This window comes from Mesoplodon bidens (assembly GCF_964165515.1).
Source record: "Mesoplodon bidens genome assembly, chromosome: 13".
Taxonomy (NCBI): Eukaryota; Metazoa; Chordata; class Mammalia; order Artiodactyla; family Ziphiidae; genus Mesoplodon; species Mesoplodon bidens.
In genome coordinates, this window is record NC_138169.1 from 40,391,852 (window position 1) to 40,415,625 (window position 23,774).

The following is a 23,774-nucleotide window of genomic DNA, read 5'->3' on the forward strand; positions in this document are numbered from 1 at the left end:
CCGTTGAAGTGTACAGCTTAATGGTTTTTAGTAACAACTGGGTAACTTTCCCCCCTATTTTCTCCAGTTTTCCTTTCATCCGCCTGATAAGCATTAATTCACCCTCCAACACTCGGCTCGAAAATGGACTCCCCAGCACATTCTGCCCCTTTATTAGAGCACACTTTTCTTTGCACTGTAATTTTTTTTATGTATCCACTCGTCCTCCCATCAGCTATGAACAAGACCGGGAGAGTAACTACTAACTTTTACACAGCACTTTACAGTTACAGACAGGCCACTCTCTGGCTCGGTGATTCTGTCGATCCTACAGTGCACTCACTTCACATTTATGAAATTACTGAATGACGCGAATCTGAGTCCCTCCGTGGCCCAATTCTAAAGATTCCCTCTCAAACCCCCCAAGAGCACACGTGCATCAGAGAGAGCAGGGGTTTTTTGGGTTTGTGTGTGTGTGTGTGTGTGTGTGTGTTTTAAAGTTTTCTTGCCAAAGCAAATATTCTAAAGACTGAAAATAACAAGCATGTTGCAAGCAAAGGAAAGCCTGTGGGGCCACCGTTGATCTTCGCAAACACCCAGACAACAAATGCAAATCCAATTCTGATCTCTACTAGCCTCTGAATGCCCCACCCATCTTATCCCCTCACCCAAATGCATGAAGGCCCAATTATTTGTTGATTCAGGCCATGCTGGAGATGGTAAAATACAGTACTTGCCCTCAAGGAGCCTGCAGCATGGTAGTTCAATTCAAACAATATTTCTCTGTCTTTCCACAAGCACCCTGAGAAGCAGGCGAAGTTGTTAACCCCCTTTTACAGAGGAGGAGACTGCCTTTGCCCAAGATCACTCCTGGTAAGAGGAAGAGTCAAGACCCACACCAGGTCTTTTAACTCCAAGTCTTGTGCCAGGCCGTAAACGCCGCTGCTGCTGCAGCAGTTTAAACAAAGATTGAGAACTTCAGAGGGAAGGCATTCTAGTTGGGGGAACAGAATGACAATGTCACAGATGAAGATACTTTTGAACTGGGCCTTGGAAGATGGGCAGGGTTTTGACAGCAAGTAGTTTATTTGGCTGGAGAGCTGGTGCCCTTCACAGATCTGTGGGTGGAAGAGCAGACGAGGCACCTGAGCTCAGGTTAGAGACGGCCCACTCCCGGCTTCTGCACAGGTAATGTGTCATCTGTAAAACACCCCTGAAAAGCATCCCTTTTAGGAGGAGTGGAGGGAGGGGAAGGGTTACCCAGGAAAGAGGATTCTTTGTTCTGGGTAATATGACAAACACTGAAGGAATACAAAGACCTATTCAGCAAGGCGTTTTCTTTCTGCCCACTTGCTAATAATAAAAAGCCTCATTTTCCCTTGATTACTTATGTTAGTAAAATAACTGATCACAGCATCAATCAAGGAATAGGAGAGACTGGGGAAGATTACCCACATTTGCTCCAATTTCAGAAAGTTATTCTTCAATGCTCTCAGGCTGAAAGATTAACCCATTCCTGATCTCCTCAGGAAAAGCAGTTTTAATGGCTTAATTCCTACCCAGGCCTCATTATGGTGCAAGTCCCTCAGGAAAAAGCTTATAAATATTACAGTCAGGAGAGATGTGTACTACTTCTCAAAACTACACACATTATTTAGATGAGCACAAGGTTTAAAAACCACGCAGTCTTAGTAATGTGATTTCATCATCTGTAAAACTTAAAAGTTAAGGAAAGCAAAAATCCCCCACCCCCCAAAGGTATTTCAGACTTTATGAAGGACAGTTAGTCTGCAATTCCGTGACAGAACTTTACTGGTGCTCAGACTGAACCCAGACGAGCTGCTTATCACTGGTGAGAATTCTAAAAGCGGGAACCACCCGCCCCCCCATCACATTGCAGGTGTGAGGAAATGCAGGTACTGAAAGCCTCTGCAGACATGAGGGAGCTAATCTTAAAAATATCAACACGAGGGCTTCCCTGGTGGTGCAGTGGTTGAGAGTCCGCCTGCCGATGCAGGGGACGTGGGTTCGTGCCCCGGTCCGGAAAGATCCCACATGCCGTGGAGTGGCTGGGCCCGTGAGCCATGGCCGCTGAGCCTGCGCACAATGGGAGAGGCCACAAACAGTGAGAGGCCCGCGTACCGCAAAAAAAAAAAAAAAAAAATCAACACGAGGGTCTCCAGTTCATATTTGCAAACCTTCTCAAGGCTTCCAGGCGTTTTGCAAGAAACTTGTGACCAACCCCTGACCTATCCCAAAAGTCCTAGGAGGAGAGGCACTCATTTACCATCAGCCCTGGCTGCTACCTTGAGGTAAAAGGATTTCAGAGATAAATTAAAGCTACTTAACCACGTGAAGTCTGCCTGTTAGATCCTAACCTAAAACTCTCGGGAAATTGAATAGTTGTATTTTCAAAGCAAATAACTGCTGCTATTTCTTGAGTTTTTATTACAGTGATGCGGTCTCTCCAAACATCATTATGCATGGAGGGACCTCAATAATCGTACGAGGTATTACTTATCTTCAGAAAAAGTGAGGCTTGAAAGAGTAATGAGCCCAAAGCCACAGGGCGAGCAGGCGGTCTACCGGTTGACCCCATTCCAAAGCACCTCCCCGAAACCTGCTTTCCTCTGCCTCCCCTCCCCACCAGGTGTGTGCTCTTCCACAAGCCCACACCCCTGGCGATGCCCACGCACATACAGGAGGCCCTTCCCGGGTCAGCCACACCTACCCCCCTGCTGAGAACTATGCAGACGTCTCAGGAGAGCTTTTTCTGGTGCAGGAAACCCCTTGATCTGCCTTCCCCTGGGACTCACTGCCCCCTCATCACTGACACATCTATGAGTGGGCACGAGAACCTGGGATTCCCATCCGGATCTGGTTTAAACGGCACTAAATCCTTAGACATCCCTCCGAACACCCACAGTTTTAAAGGATAAAACTGAAGACACACAAATAGCAGCGAGGCGCTCATGCCCAGGGCTTCTACCAAACCAGGGGAGAGCCGACCCAGGGAGTTCCAGGCCCCATCCTCTCCACGGCTGGTATTGCGAAATCCAATTAACACGTGAACCTGTCGGCCTCAGCTTCTAGAGATAGATGTAAAGGGAGTCGGTAAGAGGTAACTTGCACTCTTTAGAAGACCAAGCTGCCTTCTGTAAAGTACTTAGGGCTGTTCCAATCTGGGGCCTGACGGATTGCTAACTTTATCTCCCCTCCGTCCTTCACCTTTAGGGGAAGAGGAGAAGAAATAAAGTGGTCAGATCTTCTAAACACATTTACAAAGAATTCGCGTGCATCTGGCAGAAGTACGGGGGGAAAGGCAGGTTAAATAATACGAACCCTATTTCCTCTCTGCCCATGTTCTTCCTCCTCTCTTCACCCCACACCCTAAATCCAGAAACGAGGTGACCACAGGTGAAAGGAGCTCCAAACAGGTCAAACAAGCAGCCCCCAGTTGCCACCTTCTTCCAGACCACAGGGAAAACTGCGTGGCCGGAGAAAGGCACCGGAGAGCTGGGGGGGACCTCCAGGGGCTCCATCGCTAGACCAACTTCCCCGGGACCCGCTGGACCCGCATTTGGTCCTCTCTGGGGCCGGGGACGCCTGAGCCGCTGGACAGCCCGCCGCCCTCCCCGCCTCGCGGCCTCACTACGTCCCCCACAGCCTGCCCGGGTCGCCGGCGGCCGCTCACCTGCGCCGGGCAGAGCAGCAGCAGGAGGAGACCGAGGGTCGGGCCGCACGCACTCATGCTGCCGTGGCGCCGGGCTGCAGACGTCGGTGAGAGTCGGCTGGCAGGCTCCGCTCAGCGTTCGGGTCTGTCTGGGTCCGGCGCCGGCGGAGGGAGCGAACAAGCGCCAGCTGCGGCTGATTGCGCGCGCAGGTCAGGAAAGACGAAGGCGTCGTCGGCTCCTCCCACTTTTGGGTGGGGCCGTTGCCAGCACTGCCTGGACCCGCCCTAGACCTGTCCTGGGGCGGGGCCGGCCCGGGGTGGGGAGCGGGACAGGGGCGGGGCTAGTCGGGACCCCACCGCCGGATCCCACAGCGCCCTCCCAGTCCCAGCTCGGCACTTCTCCGCCTTGAGGCGCTTGGGGGCGCAGCCTCAGGCCAGTGACTCGCAGACCCGGGCCCCTGAACATTTGGAATCCGGCCCGGGAAGGATACTTCTGGAGATGTCCCAACGGCTTGTGGTTTTGATGGTTTAACTCCTTTCTCCCCTTTTTGTCTTTCCTCGATTGGAGACGGTGGGCGAGGTTTTAGCACATGGGATTGCGTGCGGACTATCTTCCCAATTAAGACCCCACTTCTCAGCGGGTCCAATTAGCACCCTAAGCAAGTTCTCCTTCCAAACCCAGTAACCCAAAAGGAATCCATGCCTGGGCACTTCTAGCAAAGCGGGGGGCGGCGCCACGCAGTGGCCTGACAATGTTGTGATCCGAGAGCTCCACGGGCGGTGCGTGGCTGTGGACGATGCCTCAGAGCTACCCAATCTCTGTTTTCTGTCCTCTCAGCCCACTTTTGGAAAAGCGCTAGAACCGCACCATCTGCTGGCGGAGCCAAGCGTGGCAGGGAATGTGCGAATGTCAGAAGAGCCCGCCACCAGCCCGGGGGGAGGTTTGACCCAGAGGTGGGACCAGAGTCCGTTAAGTTCTAGGTGAAGTGAAGTAACACAAAGATAAAGAAGCATCTACGTTTTTAAGTCTTACACTTATTATATCTTTCTACACTTATTTTTGTTATATGTATCATAAGGTAGTATGCTTCATGCAGAGATACTCAAATAGTTGTCACTGAACCAGCTGGCAGCACCACCACCTGGGAATTTGTTAGAAATGCAAATTATGGGTCCCACCCTGGACCCACCGAATCAGAAAGCCTAGGGGATGAAGCTGCCCTTTTTAGTTTAACAAGCCCTCCTGATTGTTCCAGTTCACATTCCAATTCAAGAACTACCTCTGTAATGTATTCCCTGGATCCTGGTGGGTTAGTTACCCTTCCAATTTTACCAAAGTCCTTATGGGGGAAACAAACAAACAACCTTTACTAAATAATTGACTTGAATAAAGGTAATTTTAAGCACCACATGAAACATTTCTGGGATGGGCAGAAATTTTGATACCCAACAAATTATGTCTACTATTCACCAAAATAGTAACTAAAAGATCTTTTAACTATATATATATTTTTTTGGTTCTGTTTTTTTGTACAGCTTTGACAATATCCAAAAGGCTAGAATATATTTTAAAAATAAACTATCATATTTTGAAGAGAAATTTGTTTTGCTGATAAAGTAATCCATGCTCATGGTGGAAACTTTGAAAATACACAAAAGTTTACAGACAAGAATAAAAAAGTCATATATAATTCCACCATTATGGATAATCTATGTCACATCATGGTGTATTTTCTTCTTCTCTGAAAATTGTTTTCACTCATGTAAAGAAAAAAAAAGTTGCCTGCCATCCCAATTCTACAAGAATGAAGCCTTTAACCACTGCAGTTGCTAATGTGTGCACCCTGAGGGGCATTCAGGATGGAGAAAAACTGCAAGTATTCTGTGCATTGGATATACTGACCACTAGGTAGCTAAGATAAGTAGCTAAGGAAAATTTTCAAAAAGACCCTAGATTCTTTCATCTTCCCCTACTTAGAAAAGCACTAAAATCATTAACTTGAAATGTCCGTTCTTTGTGATTAGCAGTGATCTTTTTATGCTTGATTACAAGTTTTTTTCCAAGCAGAAAAGTTCACATACATCCTGGTTCCTCCCTTACCTCTTTGGAGCAGTTTCTCAGAGCTCTCTGAGAGGCTGTCTCCCAGGCTCTGCTCCTCAGGAAGGTCCCCAAACAAAACTTGACTCACAACATTTACATTGTGCATTTTAAAAAAATATATAGATTTATTTTTTTTTGGCTGTGTTAGGTCTTCATTGCTGCCCATGGGTTTTCTCTAGTTGCAGTGAGCGGGGTGGGGGGGGTCTACTCTTCATTGCGGTGCACGGGCTTCTCACTGCAGTGACTTCTCCTGTTGCAGAGCATGGGCTCTAGGTGCGCGGGCTTCTGTAGTTGTGGCACGAGGGCTCTAGAGCTCAGGCTCAGTAGTTGTGGCTCGTGAGATTAGTTGCTCCGTGACATGTGGGATCTTCCAGTGTCCCCTGCATTGGCAGGTGGATTCTTTACCACTGCGCCACCAGGGAAGTCCTACATTGTGCGTTTTTATTTCAGTTGACACATGGTTGAGGTCCTAAGAGAGACTTTTTGTTTAAATAATATTCAATACCTCTATCATTATAAACACCATTCAGCATTGATTGCATCAAAATAACGGACAAAACAAGAGGGTCAATGAAATTATTACATGTATGCATCTTTATAAATGTGCAGAAACATCCTCCAGAAAACATCTATGTATTCGAAAACATGTACGTGAATAATATATGGATGGGCTTTTTAAACAAGTGGGAACATACGGTATACGGTTTACAGCTTGCGTTTTTTTACATTTAGCAATATGCTTTTCCACCTCAATACCTTTACTAGCTTTATGGATTTCATTGTGTGTATATGACATTTCTGAAGCTAGCACTGTAGGCCAGTCTCAGAGCTGTGCCTAAGTCAGTGAAATAGAGTTCACCACCAAAAAGTATTTCAAAATGACTTAAGCCTCAAAATTGCATTTCTGAAACATGGGAAGGGTTTGTATATCTCTAGTAATATTGTATAAATTCACCTTTCTTTTCCTTATGCCTCCTCACATTCCTGAGCTTGTCTGGATTCCACAAAGCTTTGCATCTTTCTGTGCCCTCTGCTTTCCTCATGGTATTGCATCACAGAAGTCTAAAAGCTATTGAACATTTTCCTTAGGGAGAGAGATGAGAACGTTGACCCAAAACAAATTTCTTTTTACCTAGCAGATGGAAGGGGAAGGCTAGAAATAGTCTGTTAATAGTTTTTGATCCATTACATAATTTATTTAATCAATCTCCTGTTTTATGTTTGGTTTGTCACTTTTGTTACAGGAAACAATGATGCAGTGAACATCCTTGTACCTAAATCTTTACAATCATATACAAATAGAACTGTCAGAAAAATGCATATATTGTTGGATCAAAGGAAATGTGTCTTTTAGTTTTGATTATTGCCAAATTGCCCTCCAAAGAGATTGCAATTTACACTTTTGCTAACAACATATGGAAGTACTTGATTCCACCTCTTTGCCAACACTTATCTTTGCCATTCTGTTAGGTGAAAAATAGTATCTGTGATTTTAATTATTTTGTTTCTTATTATGATGCTTTAATTTGTATTTTATTAATTATAAGTGAGATTAAGAATCTTTTCATACACTTATAAATTTTATTTCTTTTTCTGTATTCTTCATTTTCTGTTAGTTTTTTTATATTGATTTGTAAAAACTATTTATTAAGAAAATTCACCTGTTGATCTAGCAAATGCAGTGCAGAAACTTTTACTAATTTACTAGTTTACAGGGTTATAAAAAATTATTCCATGTTTTCTTTTAGAGTTTTAATAATTTCATGAAGATAATGATCCATCTGGAATTATTTTGCTGCAAGGAGTGATGTAAAGATCTGGCTCTCCACCTCCCCCCAGAGCCTCAGCAATCAGATGGACACCTGCTCTTCTAAAAGTCATCACTGGTTTTTGTGTTGCCAAATCAATGACAACTCCTTTGTTCTCATCTCACTTGCCCTCTTAGTAACATTCAGCAGATGATCACATAGTCTTCATAAAACATAGTCTTCTTTAACCCTCATTCTCCTGGGTTACCTCATTGGCTAAACAACCACTGCATCTCATTTTCTAGACTAGGGATGTGATTTGAGCAGGATATTCATGTTAATAAAATTTTATTCCAATAAAATAACTTTGAGTTCTTCTAATATAGAAACTTTTTTTTTTTTTTTTTTTTTTTGCTGCTGCTGCTGCTAACTTGGAACTGCAAAGTAGGCAGTGATTCAAGTAGGCAAAGAAAAAAGAATGCCTAACCTCTGCACAGATTGCAAGCTTGCCTAGTTTCTAACTTGAAGGCTGAAATTCAATAATAGGAAATGAAGATAGAGCTGGGCCTTTGGGGTACTAGGATGCAACTGACTTATTCTGGTGATACCTGAGACCGTTCCTGTTGGACTCAGCATGTCTTCACTTTGCTCTTTTTTTTTTTCCACTTTTCCCTCCTTGTATTAGTCAGCTTAGGCTGCCATAACAAAATACCATGGACTGGGTGGCTTAAACATCTGGAATTTATATCCCACGGTTATGGAGACAGAGAAGTCTAAGATCAAGCTGCCAGTGAGTTCTATTTCTGGTGAGCCTCCACTTGCTGGCTTGCAGATGCCTGGCTTCTCATTGTGTGTTCACATGGTCTTTCCTTGGTGAACGTATGTGGAGAGAGAAATCTCTTCCTCTTTGTAGAAAGTCACGGAATCCTATCGGGTTAAGGTTACACCCTTATGACCTTATTTGACCTTCATTACCTCCTAAAACCCTGTCTCTAAATAGTTATATTGGGGGTTAGGGGGACATATAAATTTGGGGGAGGAACTGTTCAGTCCATAGCACGCCTCCTTGTGCTCAGGGCTGGGTTATGACTTTTGTTGGCTCTAAGTACCTTTGCCTTTGGGGCCCCTCCCTCCTTAAAAAAAAACACTTAAAATTATATTTTACAACTGCATTTGGTATAAAGATGGATATAATCCAAGCTGATTTCATTATTATATATTTATTATTATTATATTTTTATTTTTCTTCTGATTTTAAAATAAATTGATGTTAAAACATTTTATGAGACCTTGAAAGTGTCAGGGGCCCTAGGCACTAGGCCTACTGGGCTTAATGGAGAAGTCGGCCCCACTTTTGTAGACATTGTAAATTTTGCTAACAGCCCCCAAAAAGGTCCAGGAAGAGCAGCTAGAGCTGACTCTAAAAGCACCACCTGTAGACAGTCGGAGGATGACCAGTTCAACACAGGGAACAGGAGAAGGTGACCAGCTCACACCTGTCTCCCTCTGTCTGGCTACACACTGCGAACACATTTTGGTGAAATATAGGAGACCTTGAGTTAATGCTTCTGCCAAACCTCTAGGGAGTTTCAGGTTGAGTGTTTTTGACAGCCTCTTTTTGGTAATAGACTTTTTTCTTTTTTATTATTATATAACCCATATATAAAGTATATAAAACTTGCCTGTACAGTTCAATGAATTCTTACATATAATATACTTATATTATCTATTACTTGATAACCAATTATCCCAAAATGTAGTAGATTACAAGAAGAAACATTTACTATATCAGAGTTTCTGTCAGCCAGGGATTAGTGTGGTTCTGGGTGGTTTTGGCTTATGAGGTTGTGGTCAAGATGTCAGCTGGGCTACATCATCTGAATGCTTGACTGGGGCTGGAATATTTGCTTGCAACATGCTGCTGGCAGGAGGCCTCAGTTCCTCTCCGTGTGGGCTTCTCCACAGGGCTGCTTGTGTGTTCTCAAGACTTGCAGCTGGCTTCCTCCAGAGTGAGTGATCCAAGAGAGAGCAAGACAGAGCCTCAACTCAGTGGCATGCCATCACTTTTGCCATATTCTGCTGATCACACCAAACAGTCCTGATACAATGTAGGAGGGGGACTATACAGGGACAAGAATTCCAGAGGAGGGGAGCATTGGGGACCTTCTTGGAGGCTAGTTACCTCAGATCCATGTAGCCACCAACCAGAGGAAGCCTATAGAACATTTTCAGGACCCAGAAGGCTCCCTCATGCCTTTTCCCAGTCAATATCATCCCCTCCTCCAACCAAAAGATAGCCACGATTCTGACTTCTATCATCATAAATTGCTTTTGCTGTTTCTGAACTTCATGCAAATGGAGTCATATTCTTTTGTGTCTGGTTTCTTTCACTCGACATTATGTCTGTGAGATTCATCCCCATCACTTATAGCAATAGTTCATCTTTTTTTATTGCTCAGTAACATTCCATTGTATAAAAATACCATGGCAGACATTTGGGTTGTTTCCAGTTTGGGCTATGATAGAGTTGCTATGAACATTCTTGTACAGGTCATTTCTTTGAAATAAGCCCTCAATTCTTTTGGGTTCTGCAATAGAGTTTTAAAACTCCATATTTAAGCAAGCCAAATTTTACAGACATCTTCATTTAAAATAGATTACAGACACAACTCATGACTTCAGTGTCAGTGGTTTATGAGGGTTTCAGGAATGGGTTATTTTTGGTCAGACTTATGGTAAAGTATTACTCACCATACTAAGGATACTTGAATTGGTGATTAATCCAGTCATGGGTTGCGGTGTAGCTTACAGTCACATAGGATGCTATTAGCATGGGGATACCTTGAAACATGGCTGTCAGTGGTTTTCACTTGGCATTCCCTAATCTGGAGGATTCAGTCACATATTACAGTTTCCCTCATCTGGGGTGGCTTTTGCTCTTATCTTTCCTAAACTAGGGAGTCTAACTTGTAAACGCAAGACTTTTCTAAGGCTATTCTTAAAAGTTCAACTGCGAGAAATAGGAACAATAACAGCATTTCCTTCATTAAAAATTAGAGGGTTAAATTCTAGTGAGGGAGAGAAGAAGAGACCAGCGTTGGGAGAAGTGATTCTTTCTGTTGCCAGAGATAAAGCTGACAAGGCATCTAATAAAAACTGAAGATCTTGGGAATTCCCTGGAAGTCCAGTGATTAGGACTCGGCTATTTCACTGCCTGGTTGGGGAGCTAAGATCCCGCAAACCTCAAGGCGTGGCCAAAAAAAAAAAAAAAAAAAAAAAAGCCTGAAGATCTTTAACTTCCTTCAATTGTTAAAACATGACTTCACTTATATTTTTAAATTATCTTAAAATATTGCCAAAAAATAAGGGTAAGTCACCAGGAAAAGATTCTAAGACTTTCCAGGCCCAGTAATGCATAAATTATTTAACTGAGGACTAACTACAGTCGGAGAGCTTGGAGAAAACACCTCAGTTAGTATTACTGGCTTCTCTCATTATGTTTGGTAAGTTAAACAGAGTAAAGAGACAGGCCAGTCTCAGTCAGAGGAATGTGAAATAAATTATTCTAAATTTGCCCAGAGAGCATAGAACATATTTTTTGTCTTATTTCGTTTTGATTTTGGTTTTTGATTTTCTCTGTATTTTGAAGCACAGGTAAGTACATGGGTGTGAGCTGATGAGGGAAAATGGCATGAATAATCATCACACAGTGTGAGTCTGTACATAGCTGGGTCTCAGCATGGTTCTACATGCTCATTTTTTAGCACCTTCTCACAGTGAGATAGAACTCACTAATTAAGACCAACTGACCAGCATAGATAAGTATATTTTCTTGCACTTTACCAAGAAGGTAGTAAAACATTAACTCTCAGGCACCACACAGATCCTGCACCAAGTTCCTTGTTGGTGACAAGCAGAGGTAATACATTCTGATGGCTGCCAACAATCCCTAGAAAGTGTTAGGAGTGGTTTCAAAAAACAATTCTACCAACAGAACTAGAATCATTTCAAGTCAACCATTTAATTTATCATTAGCTGCAGGTCCTGACCAGACCCCATGCTTTTCCTCTCCAACAAAGGGCCAGAGTTCTTTGACGACTGAACAAGTTCACCAAGGGCAAGGTTGTGCAGCAAAGGAGGTCTGGAATTCGCCGGTCTTAGTGTTTCATGGCGACACTTCATGGGGTTTGTTGCCTGCTCTCCTCTTCTTGAAACTTTCTCCTCCCTTGACCCACGTTTCACTTCCCACTCCTGTCCATTTCATCTCTTCTCCTTTGCTGATTCCCTTCTTCCTTCCAATTTCCTTCTCAGCTATTTCCTCTCACCAGAGTCTTTCTGGGGACCTCATTTGTCCCATGACTTTGACCATCACTTCTATGTAGATGATGCCCTGATCAGGAAGAGTCTTGTCCTAAACATTAAGCTGCTATTTCCAACTGCCTTCTGGAGTCTATTTCACACATTCTTCAAATTGAACGTGTCCAAACTCCCTCTCTCTCTGTCCCCACCCCAACTCTGCTGTTCTTTATTTCCTAGAGAAAATTTCACCATCCTCCATGTAAACCTTGTATGTGGGAAAGAGCACAGCAGACCTGAGACTGCTGTCTATAGAAAGTCTTGCTTACAAGGTTGGCTGCTGGCTGGCATCTGGACTCTTGATTGGCAAATAATTCCCTGCACTGATAGAAAATTTTCCCTAAGTGATAATGGCTCACTGTTCCTCTGCTGTCTACACAAACAATGTGGTTTATGCTAAATGCCTGATTTCCTTCTGGAAGTCTGGAATTCTGGTAAATGCTAAGGCAGAGGGTGCCTATGTGACTAGCTCCCAGCTAAAAGCCTGAGTGAGTCTCTAATGAGTTTCTGCAGCAGATAACACTTCGTAATGTTGTCACAAGACTTTCCTAGAGGGGAGGACTCTTGGACGCTTTAACCTGGTTTCCTCTATATCTCCATTTCATTTCCCTTTCCCTTTTCTAATTTTGCTATTTATCAATTTCGCTGTAAACTTAGCCATGTATATGACCATACGATGAGCCTCTTGAGTCTTCCTAGCAAATCACCAAACCTGGGAGAGGTCTTAGGGTCCCCTGACACACCTGAGTATAATTTCTAATTCTTCTTTCTTTTCCTCACCCTCCCTGTTCAATTAATCACCTAATTATCATTAGCTCTACCTCTAAATATTAAAAACAAAAAAAGTCCCGTATTCTCCACTCTCACTGCCTTGATGCCATAATCATGACTCCATCTGGGCACCATTCTCCCCCCTTTCCCCCACTATAAAAAGCAAAACCCAAAGGTCAGAGGGTTTAGCATTGGCCTCATAGCATTGGGAGGTTATTTCCTGTTTAAAAAAAGAACTCAACTGAGTACATTTGAAGACCTATTTGGCTTTATTCAAGGGTTTATGGGACTTCCCTGGTGGTCCAGTGGTTAGGACTCTGCGCTTCCACTGCAGGGGGCATGGGTTCCATCCCTGGTTGGTTTACTAAGATCCCTAAAGCCACGCGGGGCAGCCAAAAAAAAAAAAAAAATCAAGGATTCATGAATTGGGCAACATCCCACCTAGTAAGTAGAAAGGAGCTTTAGGAGCTGTACAAAATGGAAGTTTTTTAAAGGTAGAAAGGGAGTGGGACAAGGAAGTCATAAAAAAGAAAAAAGGTTACAGTATTTCAGGCAAAGTCACCTTCCTTTGGGGGAAGGGCGGGGATCTATCATGCAGTTCACCTCACAGGTGCTGATGTGGTAATTCCAGATTGATGGCTTAAAGTTCACACTCCGAGGAGTAGCTGAAATTGAAATTAAACCTTGGTTTGCTGTCCTGGGGGCAACTGACTCCATTTTGGGCCTGTTGTTTCTTTTTAAAAACACTCTTGGGACTTCCCTGGTGGTCCAGTGGATAAGACTCCTTGCTCCCAATGCAGGGGGCCTGGGTTCGATCCCTGGTCGGGGAACTAGATCTTGCATGCATGCTGCAACTAAGAAGCCTGCATGCCTCAACTAAGACCCGGCGCAGATAAAGTAAATAAATAAATTAAATAAATCTTAAAATAAATAAATCTTAAAATAAACAAATCTTAAATAAATTAATTAATTAAAAAAACACTCTCAAAGCCCATTTCCTCAGCTGCAAGATGATGATGATAATAGTGCCTGTTCCATAAGGTTGTTATCAGGGGTAAATAAGAAAATGCATATAGGGCTTCCTTGGTGGCGCAGTGATTGAGAGTCCGCCTGCCGATGCAGGGGACACGGGTTCATGCCCCGGTCCGGGAGGATCCCACATGCCGCAGAGCGGCTGGGCCCGTGAGCCATGGTCGCTAAACCTGCGGGTCCGGAGCCTGTGCTCCGCAACAGGAGAGGCCACAGCAGTGAGAGGCCCGCGTACCGAAAGAAAAAAAAAAAGAAAATGCATATAAACTTCATGAGATTATCTGTAGAGTGCTGAGCACATCCTTTAACAAATGTTAACTGCTTTTTCTATTGTTAGTACTAATAATCTGTAGACTCCACTTGTGAGGCTCAGCCAGTTCCAGCACCAAAACCACTTCATAATGAAATTAGGACCTCAGCTTCTCACCCCTGTAATCTGCAGCGCAGGCCCACCCCGAAATGCAGGTATCGCCGTCAGTTTCCAAGTAGCCTGGCTTTGGGGGGTTCTCTTTTCCTCTGAGTAGGTGCCCCAGTGTGGGGTAATGATGAGACATAACTCTTCTGTGGTTGTGAAAGAGGAGGGAGGGGGCAGGGCACAGCAGTTAAGGGGACTCCCCTAGCGGTCCAGCGGTTGGGACTCCGCGCTTCCAGTGCACATGCTGCGGGGCACGGTAAAAAAAAATGAATAAATAAATAAATAAGTAAAATAAAATAGCCTATTCCCAAGCTCTCTTAAAATAAAACAAAATAAAATAAAAGAATAACATAGCTGTGGAGAATACGACAAAAACTGGTTAGAACCGATTCGGTCCAAGATAGTGGAAGATTCGAGGTGAACCTCGTCGTACGCTCATTGTAATACATCAGCGTATTAAATGACATACTGACAGGCACCCTGACAGTTCTGAGGCTTCCGATAAAAAGCCAAAGAGTGGGTGGTGGCCCAATTCCTGGAAATCCCGGCCCCTTCCCCCAAATAGTTGAAATAATCCTCCCACTCCTTAGCCTGTGAAATTACCCAGCACGTAAAAACTAACCACCCTGTATTTCGGGGCCTCTTGTCTTCTGAGATGGCCCACACTCTGTATGTGGCATGCGTTTCTCCCAGGGCTGCTCTTGCCTTTTGAGACAGACCACATTCTGTCTATGGAATGTGTATCTCTCTAAATAAATCCACTTCTTACCTACCACTTTGCCTCTCCCTGAATTCCTTCTGTGCTGAGACATAAAGAACCTGAGCTTCATTAAGTCCACGTGACCATTAGACCACGTGTGCAATCTTAATTAAACGACAGGATTCAAGTCCCAATCTGGGTTTTGGCTGGGTTTGAGTCCCATCTGAGTTGTGCGGTTTCAGTTGCAGAGGGTGGATGAAACAGGGGAGGACCCAGAACGGCCATGGAGTGCTCCAGATTCCTAGAGTTACCGTTGCAAATACTTGTTTCCTAAATATGAAGTTGTGCAAAAATCCTCAACTATTGCAGAAGAAAGAGCCAATGCAAAGGACTGAAGAGCCAGGAGCATCATAGATAATACAAATGGATATTAAGACTTTCTCACACACACACACACACATTAAGATCGATATGTGAGGTGATGGATGTGTTAATTACCTAGCTGGGGGAATACTTTCACAGTGTCTATAAATATCAAATCGTCCCGACGTACAGCTTAGAGTTTCATTTTCAGTACCTTCCAGTACCTTCAGGTACCTTTCAGTACCTTTCATGACTATCCCAGGAATTTTTGTTTGAATAAAAACCCTTTTGGGATCATTACAAAAGTTCTCCATGGTAGAAGTAATGAAATCATAGGTCCATAAAGCTTAACAATCCTATTCAGTTTCTAAATATCAATATATTTATCAACAGAGCGGAATTATTCACTCTAAAATTCCATACTATTAAAAATCACACTGAAAGAACTTCTGATTAAAAACAAACAGGAAAAATCAGCAAAGGCAGATTGGGTAGTACGTTAACTTTATTTTGAATTATAACATGGAATTTGTCATCAAACAAATGAATGTAATGAAAAGCTTTGGGGGTTCAATTAAGCAAACGATTTGCATAGGAATTGCTGCTTCTACGTTTTCAGATGCAGAGTACTGAACTGTGAATTAGATGAACATAAAATAAGAATCATCCACCTGTGTGCAAAATAAATGCAATTCAACTGTATTAAAAAAAGTGAAAAACGCAATTTAATTTTAAATAACAGAACTTTTGTTCAGTCTTTGGTGAAGGATTAATACAATCTTCTTCCCTGCTATGGATAATATTGTCATCTCATCTCATTTAGACTAGATGTGATCCTTCTAAGCTAGAGACCTCTTACCTACAGTTAAGAAGGCCACCTTTCAATATTGTTAAAGCTACTGAATTCATTCTTTATGCCCCTAATATTGGTCAAGGACATTATCCATTTTAAAGGATCTAACAAATAGGCCCAGGACAACATGCTCTAGTGAAAAACATTAAGTTTGTCAACATTACATTTGTCATTTCATCCCATTTTGTCTTTTGGAACTTTGTTATCAGTACCCATTATATTGTTTTGATTTATATCAGTGATGAGCAACCTTTTTTTTTTTTTTTTTTTTTTTTTTTTTAATTTTTTAATTAGTTTCTGCTTTATAACAAAGTGAATCAGTCATACATATACATCTGTTCCCACATCCCTTCCCTCATGCATCTCCCTCCCTCCCACCCTCCCCATCCCACCCCTCCAGGCGGTCACAAAGCACCGAGCTGATCTCCCTGTGCTCTGTGGCTGCTTCTCACCATCTATCTACCTTACGTTTGGTAGTGTATATATGTCCATGCCTCTCTTTCGCTTTGTCACAGCTTTTTTTTTTTTTTTTTCGGTTGGGGAAAAAAATAAAGCACTTCAGGCCACATTATTTTCCTCTTCGAAATGAATATAGCTTTTTGAAATTCCCATAAAAGAAGATGTATTTGTACAACGTTGTTGAATAAAAGAAAGCCAGCGAGGAGATGGGCACTGCTTTTTAACTACTAAAATGTTTATATCTGGATGTTTTAGCAATACAGACAGCTTTCTAATTTTTTAATCCAGAAATTAGATTGCAGGCTCGTTGCCTGGCTGATTGGGCTGTAGGCTTCTCTGGGGGCCCTGTGGGTTGCTCATTACTGGCTTCACTTGTGACATGGATTAAAATAAGCTGATCTTTGTTGATTGATTGTTTTACTGATCATAACAAACTTTAAGAGAATATCTTCTAATTTCAAAATTATAATTCATTTACTGACATAAAGATAATACTTTTAGTACCACTGCAAGTTGGTTGAAAAAAATATATATATATGGTTTAGAACATTTCCCTCCATCTTAACATAGAACATTGGCTGGAAAACAGAGCAGAACATGAACAAGAAAACTAAAGATGTGTTTAAATAACAAAATGCCATCAGTGTTTATTATGGTAGATTATAGAAAGAAGGTTTAATTTTTGTGTGTGCAATTAGGCACTGACTGAGGCATTTAGACACCATTGATTATAAAGTGCATTGAGTATAAATTTTGACCCCCCTCAAAGGAATAATTCAACAAAACCCAGGTTTCTTTCTTGGAATCAATCAGCCCAAAAACACGCATAGATGAACACTTATTAAATACTAGTAACAGTCTTTTATTACTTATACTTCTGCAATAGTAATAGCAACATATTATATCACATTTTATCCAAGGACTCCAAAGTTATTGTATCGAGCAATTGGTGTTGGAAGCTCAAGATTCCACAGCATACTTAGTTACGGCACAGGAAATAGATTCCCAGCAATAGACCCAAAGTAATGGTTCAAAGAGACAAGCCTACATTTCTTGTGGTTTGTAATTTTCTGAATTTCCAAATTTGCCACTTGTATCCTACCATACCTACAACATTGACTCCAGGTAAAAATGAACAATTTTTCTTTTTTTTTTTTTTCTTTTTGCGGTATGTGGGCCTCTCACTGCTGTGGCCTCTCCCGTTGCGGAGCACAGGCTCCGGACGCGCAGGCCCAGCGGCCATGGCTCACGGGCCCAGCCGCTCCGCGGCATATGGGATCCTCCCAGACCGGGGCACGAACCCGTATCCCCTGCATCGGCAGGCGGACTCTCAACCACTGCGCCACCAGGGAGGCCCTCTTTTTTTTATAGTTCAACAGTCCATCATTGAAAAGCACATGGTGGAATGTCAGAAGTGGCTCTTCAATAATATAACTTTATACATTATTGATTCATAGAGGAGAACATTTTACACTGGAATGACATACATATATATGTAAAATACAATGGAGCCATATCTTTGAGCACACATACATTTAACACAAAAGCAAAAGTGCACCAATTCACTGAAGGTCAGACTTTCAGTCTTTTTAAAGGAACAAAGCTTTCTGCTTCCTTTCTGTTTCTATTTTTAAGACAGAGGGTTTAACTCTATCTTAGAGTTTAACTGAAAGACCCAAGTTGATGTAGTTTAAAACGAGTTTCTGTGGAATACACGAACATGCCAGGCCCCCTGGAGTGGGGCTACAGGCCAGTGTGAGAAGTCCACTACATGAGAGGAAGGGGCCCCTGAGCTGCTCTGTTTTTGACTCAGGGCACGAAGCACAGCTCTTCTTGGTCAGGGACCCAGCATGGGCATTCTGGGCATTTTCTTTCTTCTAGGAATTTCCAACACTATTTGAAAAGCAATTTCTTTTTGGACAATATGATTAAGCTTTCTATCTTTCAGTCTAATATAAAACTAAGTTAGCTCTTCCTGTGTCCTTCTTTACTTCGGAGGAGATGCAATATACGTTCATTTTTGGTTAGTTCTGCTGGAAGTTCATTGGCCTGAAAGAAGATAAGATAGGTATGAGTGAGTTCCCACAGTTGGTGTGGTTTCAGGGACTCCAAAGAGGGGCCCCTGACCCACACTTGCTCCTCCACTGATGAAAAACCCCACTGGACTCAGTCTTTTGTATCAAGGCATTAAAGGTTTTCTTTAGATATATTTAAATATAAATATCACCAGTTACTTTCTTATCTCATTGTTAGTTATTTTTCTTTTTAAAATTTTTTGGAGTATAGTTGATTTACAATGTTGTGTTAGTTTCAGGGGTACAGCACAGTGATTCAGACACACACACACACACACACACACACAAACACATATACATATATTCTTTTTCATGTTCTTTTCCATTATGGTTTATTACAAGATATTGGATATGGTTCCCCGTGCTATACAGTAGGATCTTATTGTTTATTTATTTTATATATGGTAGTTTATATCTGCTAATTCCAAACTCCTAATTTTTTTTTTTTCTTGCGGTACGCGGGCCTTTCACTGCTGTGGCCTCTCCCATTGTGGAGCACAGGCTCCGGACGCGCAGGCTCAGCGGCCATGGCTCACGGGCCCAGCCGCTCCACGGCATGTGGGATCCTCCCGGACCGGGGCACGAACCCATGCCCCCTGCATCGGCAGGCGGACTCGCAACCACTGCGCCACCAGGGAAGCCCCCCAAACTCCTAATTTATCCTTCCCTCCCTTTCTCCTTTAGTAACCATAAGTTTGTTTTCTATGTCTGTGAGTCTGTTTCTGTTTTATTAATAAGTTCATTTGTATCATATTTCAGATTTGACCTATAAGTGATATCATGTGATATTTGTCTTTTAGAGTTTTCTATCTAGCCATATCCATTACTAGGCTATAATCTCCAGGAGGCCGGGGTCCATATCTTATTAATCACTGTATCCTCATTTCTAGCACAATGCCTAGCTTATCTAGTATGTTGTCAATAAATAGATTTGATAACTTGTTTATTATATAAGGCAGTCTCTCTGCTAGGGACTTGAGACTCATCTTTTGATGAGAAGGCAGAGCTAGGAAACATCCAGAGCGTAAGACACATGGGGAAGAACAGCTTCAGTGGCCCGACACCCAACCTGATCCAGCCTCACTCTATGTCCTTTCTTTTCACAGTGCTGCTGAGACACATTCTGTAAGTGTTTACTTTGTGAGCGAGTCCCTATCTTAAGAAATAGACATTATAGGGCAATGGTTCCCAAACTTTTTAGTCTCAAGACTTCTGTACACTCTTCAAAATTATTGAGGACCCCAAAGAGCTTTTGTTTTTAACTAATCAAAAATGAAAAATGAAAAAAAATTAAGTATATTTATTAATTCATTAAAAATAATAAACCCATTACAGGTTAACATAAATAACATATTTATGAAAAAGAACTAAATTTTCAAAAACAGAAAAGTTAGAAGTGTAGCACTGTTAACAGTTTTGCATATTTCTTTACTGTGTAGCTTAAAAGAAGATAATTGGATTCTTATATCTGCTTCTGTATCCAATCAATTATCTTAAAGCTAAATTGCCACGTGGAATTTGAAACCACATCAATGAATTTTTCTACTCTGTTGCATTAAAATCCATAGGTCTATCTATCTGCAGGTGGATTTTTTACCTATGCATGTTTGTAACATCATGTACCGGCCATTTAGAAAATAGTAGCTCACTGAGTTATACAGATCTTCCAAATGTTGACACATTTCATTATACAATCCTCAAAGCTCACATCATTCATTAATATTATCACTGATTCATCAGAAAAGCTACAGGTATCAGGAAGCTGTCAGGCTCATGTGATGGATACAAGCCCATTCTTTCAAGGAAAAGTGGAGATCCCCCCCAAAAAGTGGCTGGCTCCCTTTGCAATTCAAACAATGGCACAAGTGCTTTCCCTGAGACAACCATGTGCTTCAGCCTACAGCAGAAGTGCTTGGTGCAAACTTCGAATTTTGTTACATAGTAAAAAGACATACAGCAAGGGTCAAGCTTTCATAAAATTAAAATTGTTTACTGCTTCATCAAAGACATTCTTAGGTAAAACTGGTATTTTTATAAAATAATCTACAACGTGTAAAATGAATTAGAGGTTTGTAAAATCATTTGCCACTACAGTTTGTGACCCTGCTTTGATGTGTGTTAAGGTGCCAACAGTTTCATCTGCCATTGCCTTTGCACCATTACAGCAAATGTCAGCACAGTGAAAAAGGGCAAATAGCGTCTCTGTATTATTAAGAATATTGTTTCAACCTATTAGAACCCTTGAAAGGGTTTTGAGGACACCCCAAGGGTCCACCGACCACACTTTGAGAACAGTTGTTACAGATGAATAAAAGGATGTTCTTGGGAATTCAGGGGAGAGGCAATTAAAGGGTAGAAAGGCAACCAAATCAGGGAGAGAACTTGGATGTAGTTTTTTTTTTTCCCCTGCAGTTAAACCTGGAACGCCAGCTGCTCTATCTGAAACCCTGATCTTAGGTGAAGCTCCTGCGATACCTACCTTCTAGGCTGGATCCTGCTCTCTGACCCCCACCTACTGGCTGGGACCTCACTTGCTGGGAATGATGAGTTTGCCACGGTGGTCTGCTGTGCAGCATGTCCTGCAGCTGCACTCCTGCCCACCCAAAGGACCCTTGATGCTGGTGCTGGACTGACTCTAACAAGAGGTGCTATTCGATGCTGCCTTAGACCAGAGACCCCTCTGTGGGGTTAATTCTGGTATTAGCTTAGTTCCTGCAGGAGCAGATGTTGTACAGGCCTAATGCCTGGGGCTAAGAATAATGCTCCTGGAGAATGGACCTGAGCATCATCCAGTCAGAGTACCCTCAGGAAGAACTAAGTGTTTTGCATCGGTTACTGGTCCTTGGTGACAGGCTGGCAGGTAGCCAGAGGATCCTCTACAGTCAGGGAGAGGAGTGGATCTAAGAAGCTGTACCTCCGTCTACAAGCTTGTTAAGTTACAGTGTGTGTGACCATCTCCATGAATGTCCATATCCATTACCATTAAAATAGGCTTTATACTCTCAAACTGTGTTGTTTCAGTCAATCACATCACTGTTCTGTGTGTCATCCACATAGTTTTAAAAACCTGGTCTCACTCCTCCTCTCTCAGGAGGGTCCCCACCGAATTCTCAAGTTGCTCAGGTAATGATGGCTAGTGCCCAGGCTAGCCCCTAAAGGCCATCTTATTCATTATGGAGCAGGACCATAGGTCCATCCTCATGGCCCACAGCATCACACCACTCTCTGTCCCTACTGCTCCTGGGAGAAGATGTGTTCTGAGTCCTCAGTTGGGGGTATCAGGAACATAGGATCCCCACACCCATGGGGATGGCTACGGTGTGGGGAGAGGTACTGGGCCATTGGTTACCCTCTCCTCTGGCATCTGCCCCAGAGCAGAAGTCCTGGAGCCCCTAGAGCAGAAGGGTGCTTCTGTACTAGCTGAAAAGTGACTCTCTCCAGGAAGCCTTCGATAGCATTCTTCACTTCCTGCTGACAGCCCTTGTCACTGTGTGTTGCAATTGCTTGTTTAATTATCTTTATTCCCCAGTAAACTCTGAGCCCCATGAAGACAGACACTATGTGAATCTCTTTCACTATTATCTCCCCATAGACAATGTTCACAGCACAGTGCATGGCATCTAGCAGGCACTCAATAAGTGTTTGTGGGATGAATGAATAAAGGTCAAGGATACCCCCTCAAGAGTCCTGAGTGGCTGCTGGAATCCCAACACCCTTGCTTCTGGAGCTGCCTCTGAAGAGCCTGGCTTCTACAGGCTGCCTGGAGTGCAGGCGGGCAGCTTCCTGGCAGCTACTCCCGGCTCTCCAAGGGCTTCTGCAGGATGAAACTCCAACACAGGCAGCTACACAGACACTCCAAAGACCAGCATTTTGGTCACTGGAAATTCCCCATAACCATTATTGCTGAGATTCCACAAGACACACAAGGAATTGCATCTTTCAGTTTCTATGTAAAGAAACTGCCTTAATTCAGTACTGGGTGGCTTAGCAATGAAGACTGATCTTTTTAGGACATCTGTGTCCAAGGTGCAAAGATAAGAGAGCAACTGTGATTTCAGCGGGCTCATCACACAGCCAGACCAGCTAATGGAAAACAAACCCATGTATCTCAGGAAGAAATAAACAGAAACGTTGTCTTCAAGCAGTTCAATGGTAGGAACAGGGGAAGTAATAATTCCACGTGCTAAGTGGAATGAGAAAAAGCGGCTCTTGGCATGTTGTCTAATTGCACTTCTTAATAGTTTCTTTTAAAAATATCATGAAATGTTATATGATTTGGGTTTTATTATTAATAAAATCTAACACAGTAATAGATGCTTATAAAAATTCAAACACTATCTAAGTATAAAGTGAAAGTTGCTTTTCATACTCTCCCCTGTTAATAAGTCCCCACCATACTTCCTCCTTCAAAAGTCAGTAGTTTCAGTGTGCTTCCTCTAGACCTTTCCTAGGCTACTCTCCCACCCCCAGTCTCTACATGTGACTGCTTATGCAGCTCTTGAGTAGGAGGAAATACAATGACAGTCATTTTTCACTGGGCATCCTCCCACCTCCAAGTTTGGCTTAATTGAAAACTAAGAAAATTTTTGAGCTATAAAAAAATATGGGTTGGTTTTGCTCAACTATACTTCAATTTAAAAAAATATGGGGGCTTCCCTGGTGGCGCAGTGGTTGAGAGTCCGCCTGCCGATGCAGGGGACGCAGGTTCATGCCCCGGTCCGGGAAGATCCCACATGCCGCGGAGTGGCTGGGCCCGCTGAGCCTGCGTGTCCGGAGCCTGTGCTCCGCAACGGGAGAGGCCACAACAGTGAGAGGCCCGCGTACAGCAAAAAAAAAAAAAAAAAAAATATGGGTTGTTTTTGGAACTGTGGGGCAAAGTCCTGTTAACAATATAAAAAGCAACATCTTCCCCATGAGGTCACCAAATAGAGCACAGGCAGTTCTCAAGGTACCAGTATCCAACTCACGGAGGATGGTGATTAAACTACCGGAACTTTGACATTTTTAGGACACTTCTCTGATGATAGAATACTTATAACCTTACTCCCCACAACCACTGCCCCCTACCCCTGCTCCACTGTTAGCTGAAAATCACTGATAATATAGGGGTTTTAGTATAATCCTCTGGGTCCAAATGTACTGCTCACTCATAACCTATAATGACAACATTTTATGCCCTTACTATGCCCAAGGATGAGGATAGTGACTGGAGCCAGAGATGCTGTCTTGGCTTCAGTAGACGCCGCCTTATC

The 23,774-nt window shown here is 42.9% G+C and overlaps 2 protein-coding genes across 9 annotated transcripts in view; both read right to left on the minus strand.

The window, feature by feature from the left end:
• NPC1 (NPC intracellular cholesterol transporter 1) overlaps window positions 1–3,839 on the minus strand; it is a 49,423-nt gene extending 45,584 nt beyond the window's left edge. The window contains exon 1 of the mRNA XM_081253136.1: window positions 3,674–3,839. Coding sequence (XP_081109262.1) covers window positions 3,674–3,730 — 57 coding nt within the window. The 5' untranslated portion in view covers window positions 3,731–3,839. The remainder of the gene's footprint in view (window positions 1–3,673) is intronic.
• A 13,446-nt stretch (window positions 3,840–17,285) lies between these two features.
• The window catches only part of ANKRD29 (ankyrin repeat domain 29), a 43,839-nt gene continuing 37,350 nt past the window's right edge, over window positions 17,286–23,774 (minus strand). For all 8 annotated transcript variants that reach the window (XM_081252992.1, XM_081252991.1, XM_081252990.1 and 5 more), the window contains one exon: window positions 17,286–18,496. In XM_081252992.1, coding sequence (XP_081109118.1) covers window positions 18,413–18,496 — 84 coding nt within the window. In that variant the 3' untranslated portion in view covers window positions 17,286–18,412. The remainder of the gene's footprint in view (window positions 18,497–23,774) is intronic.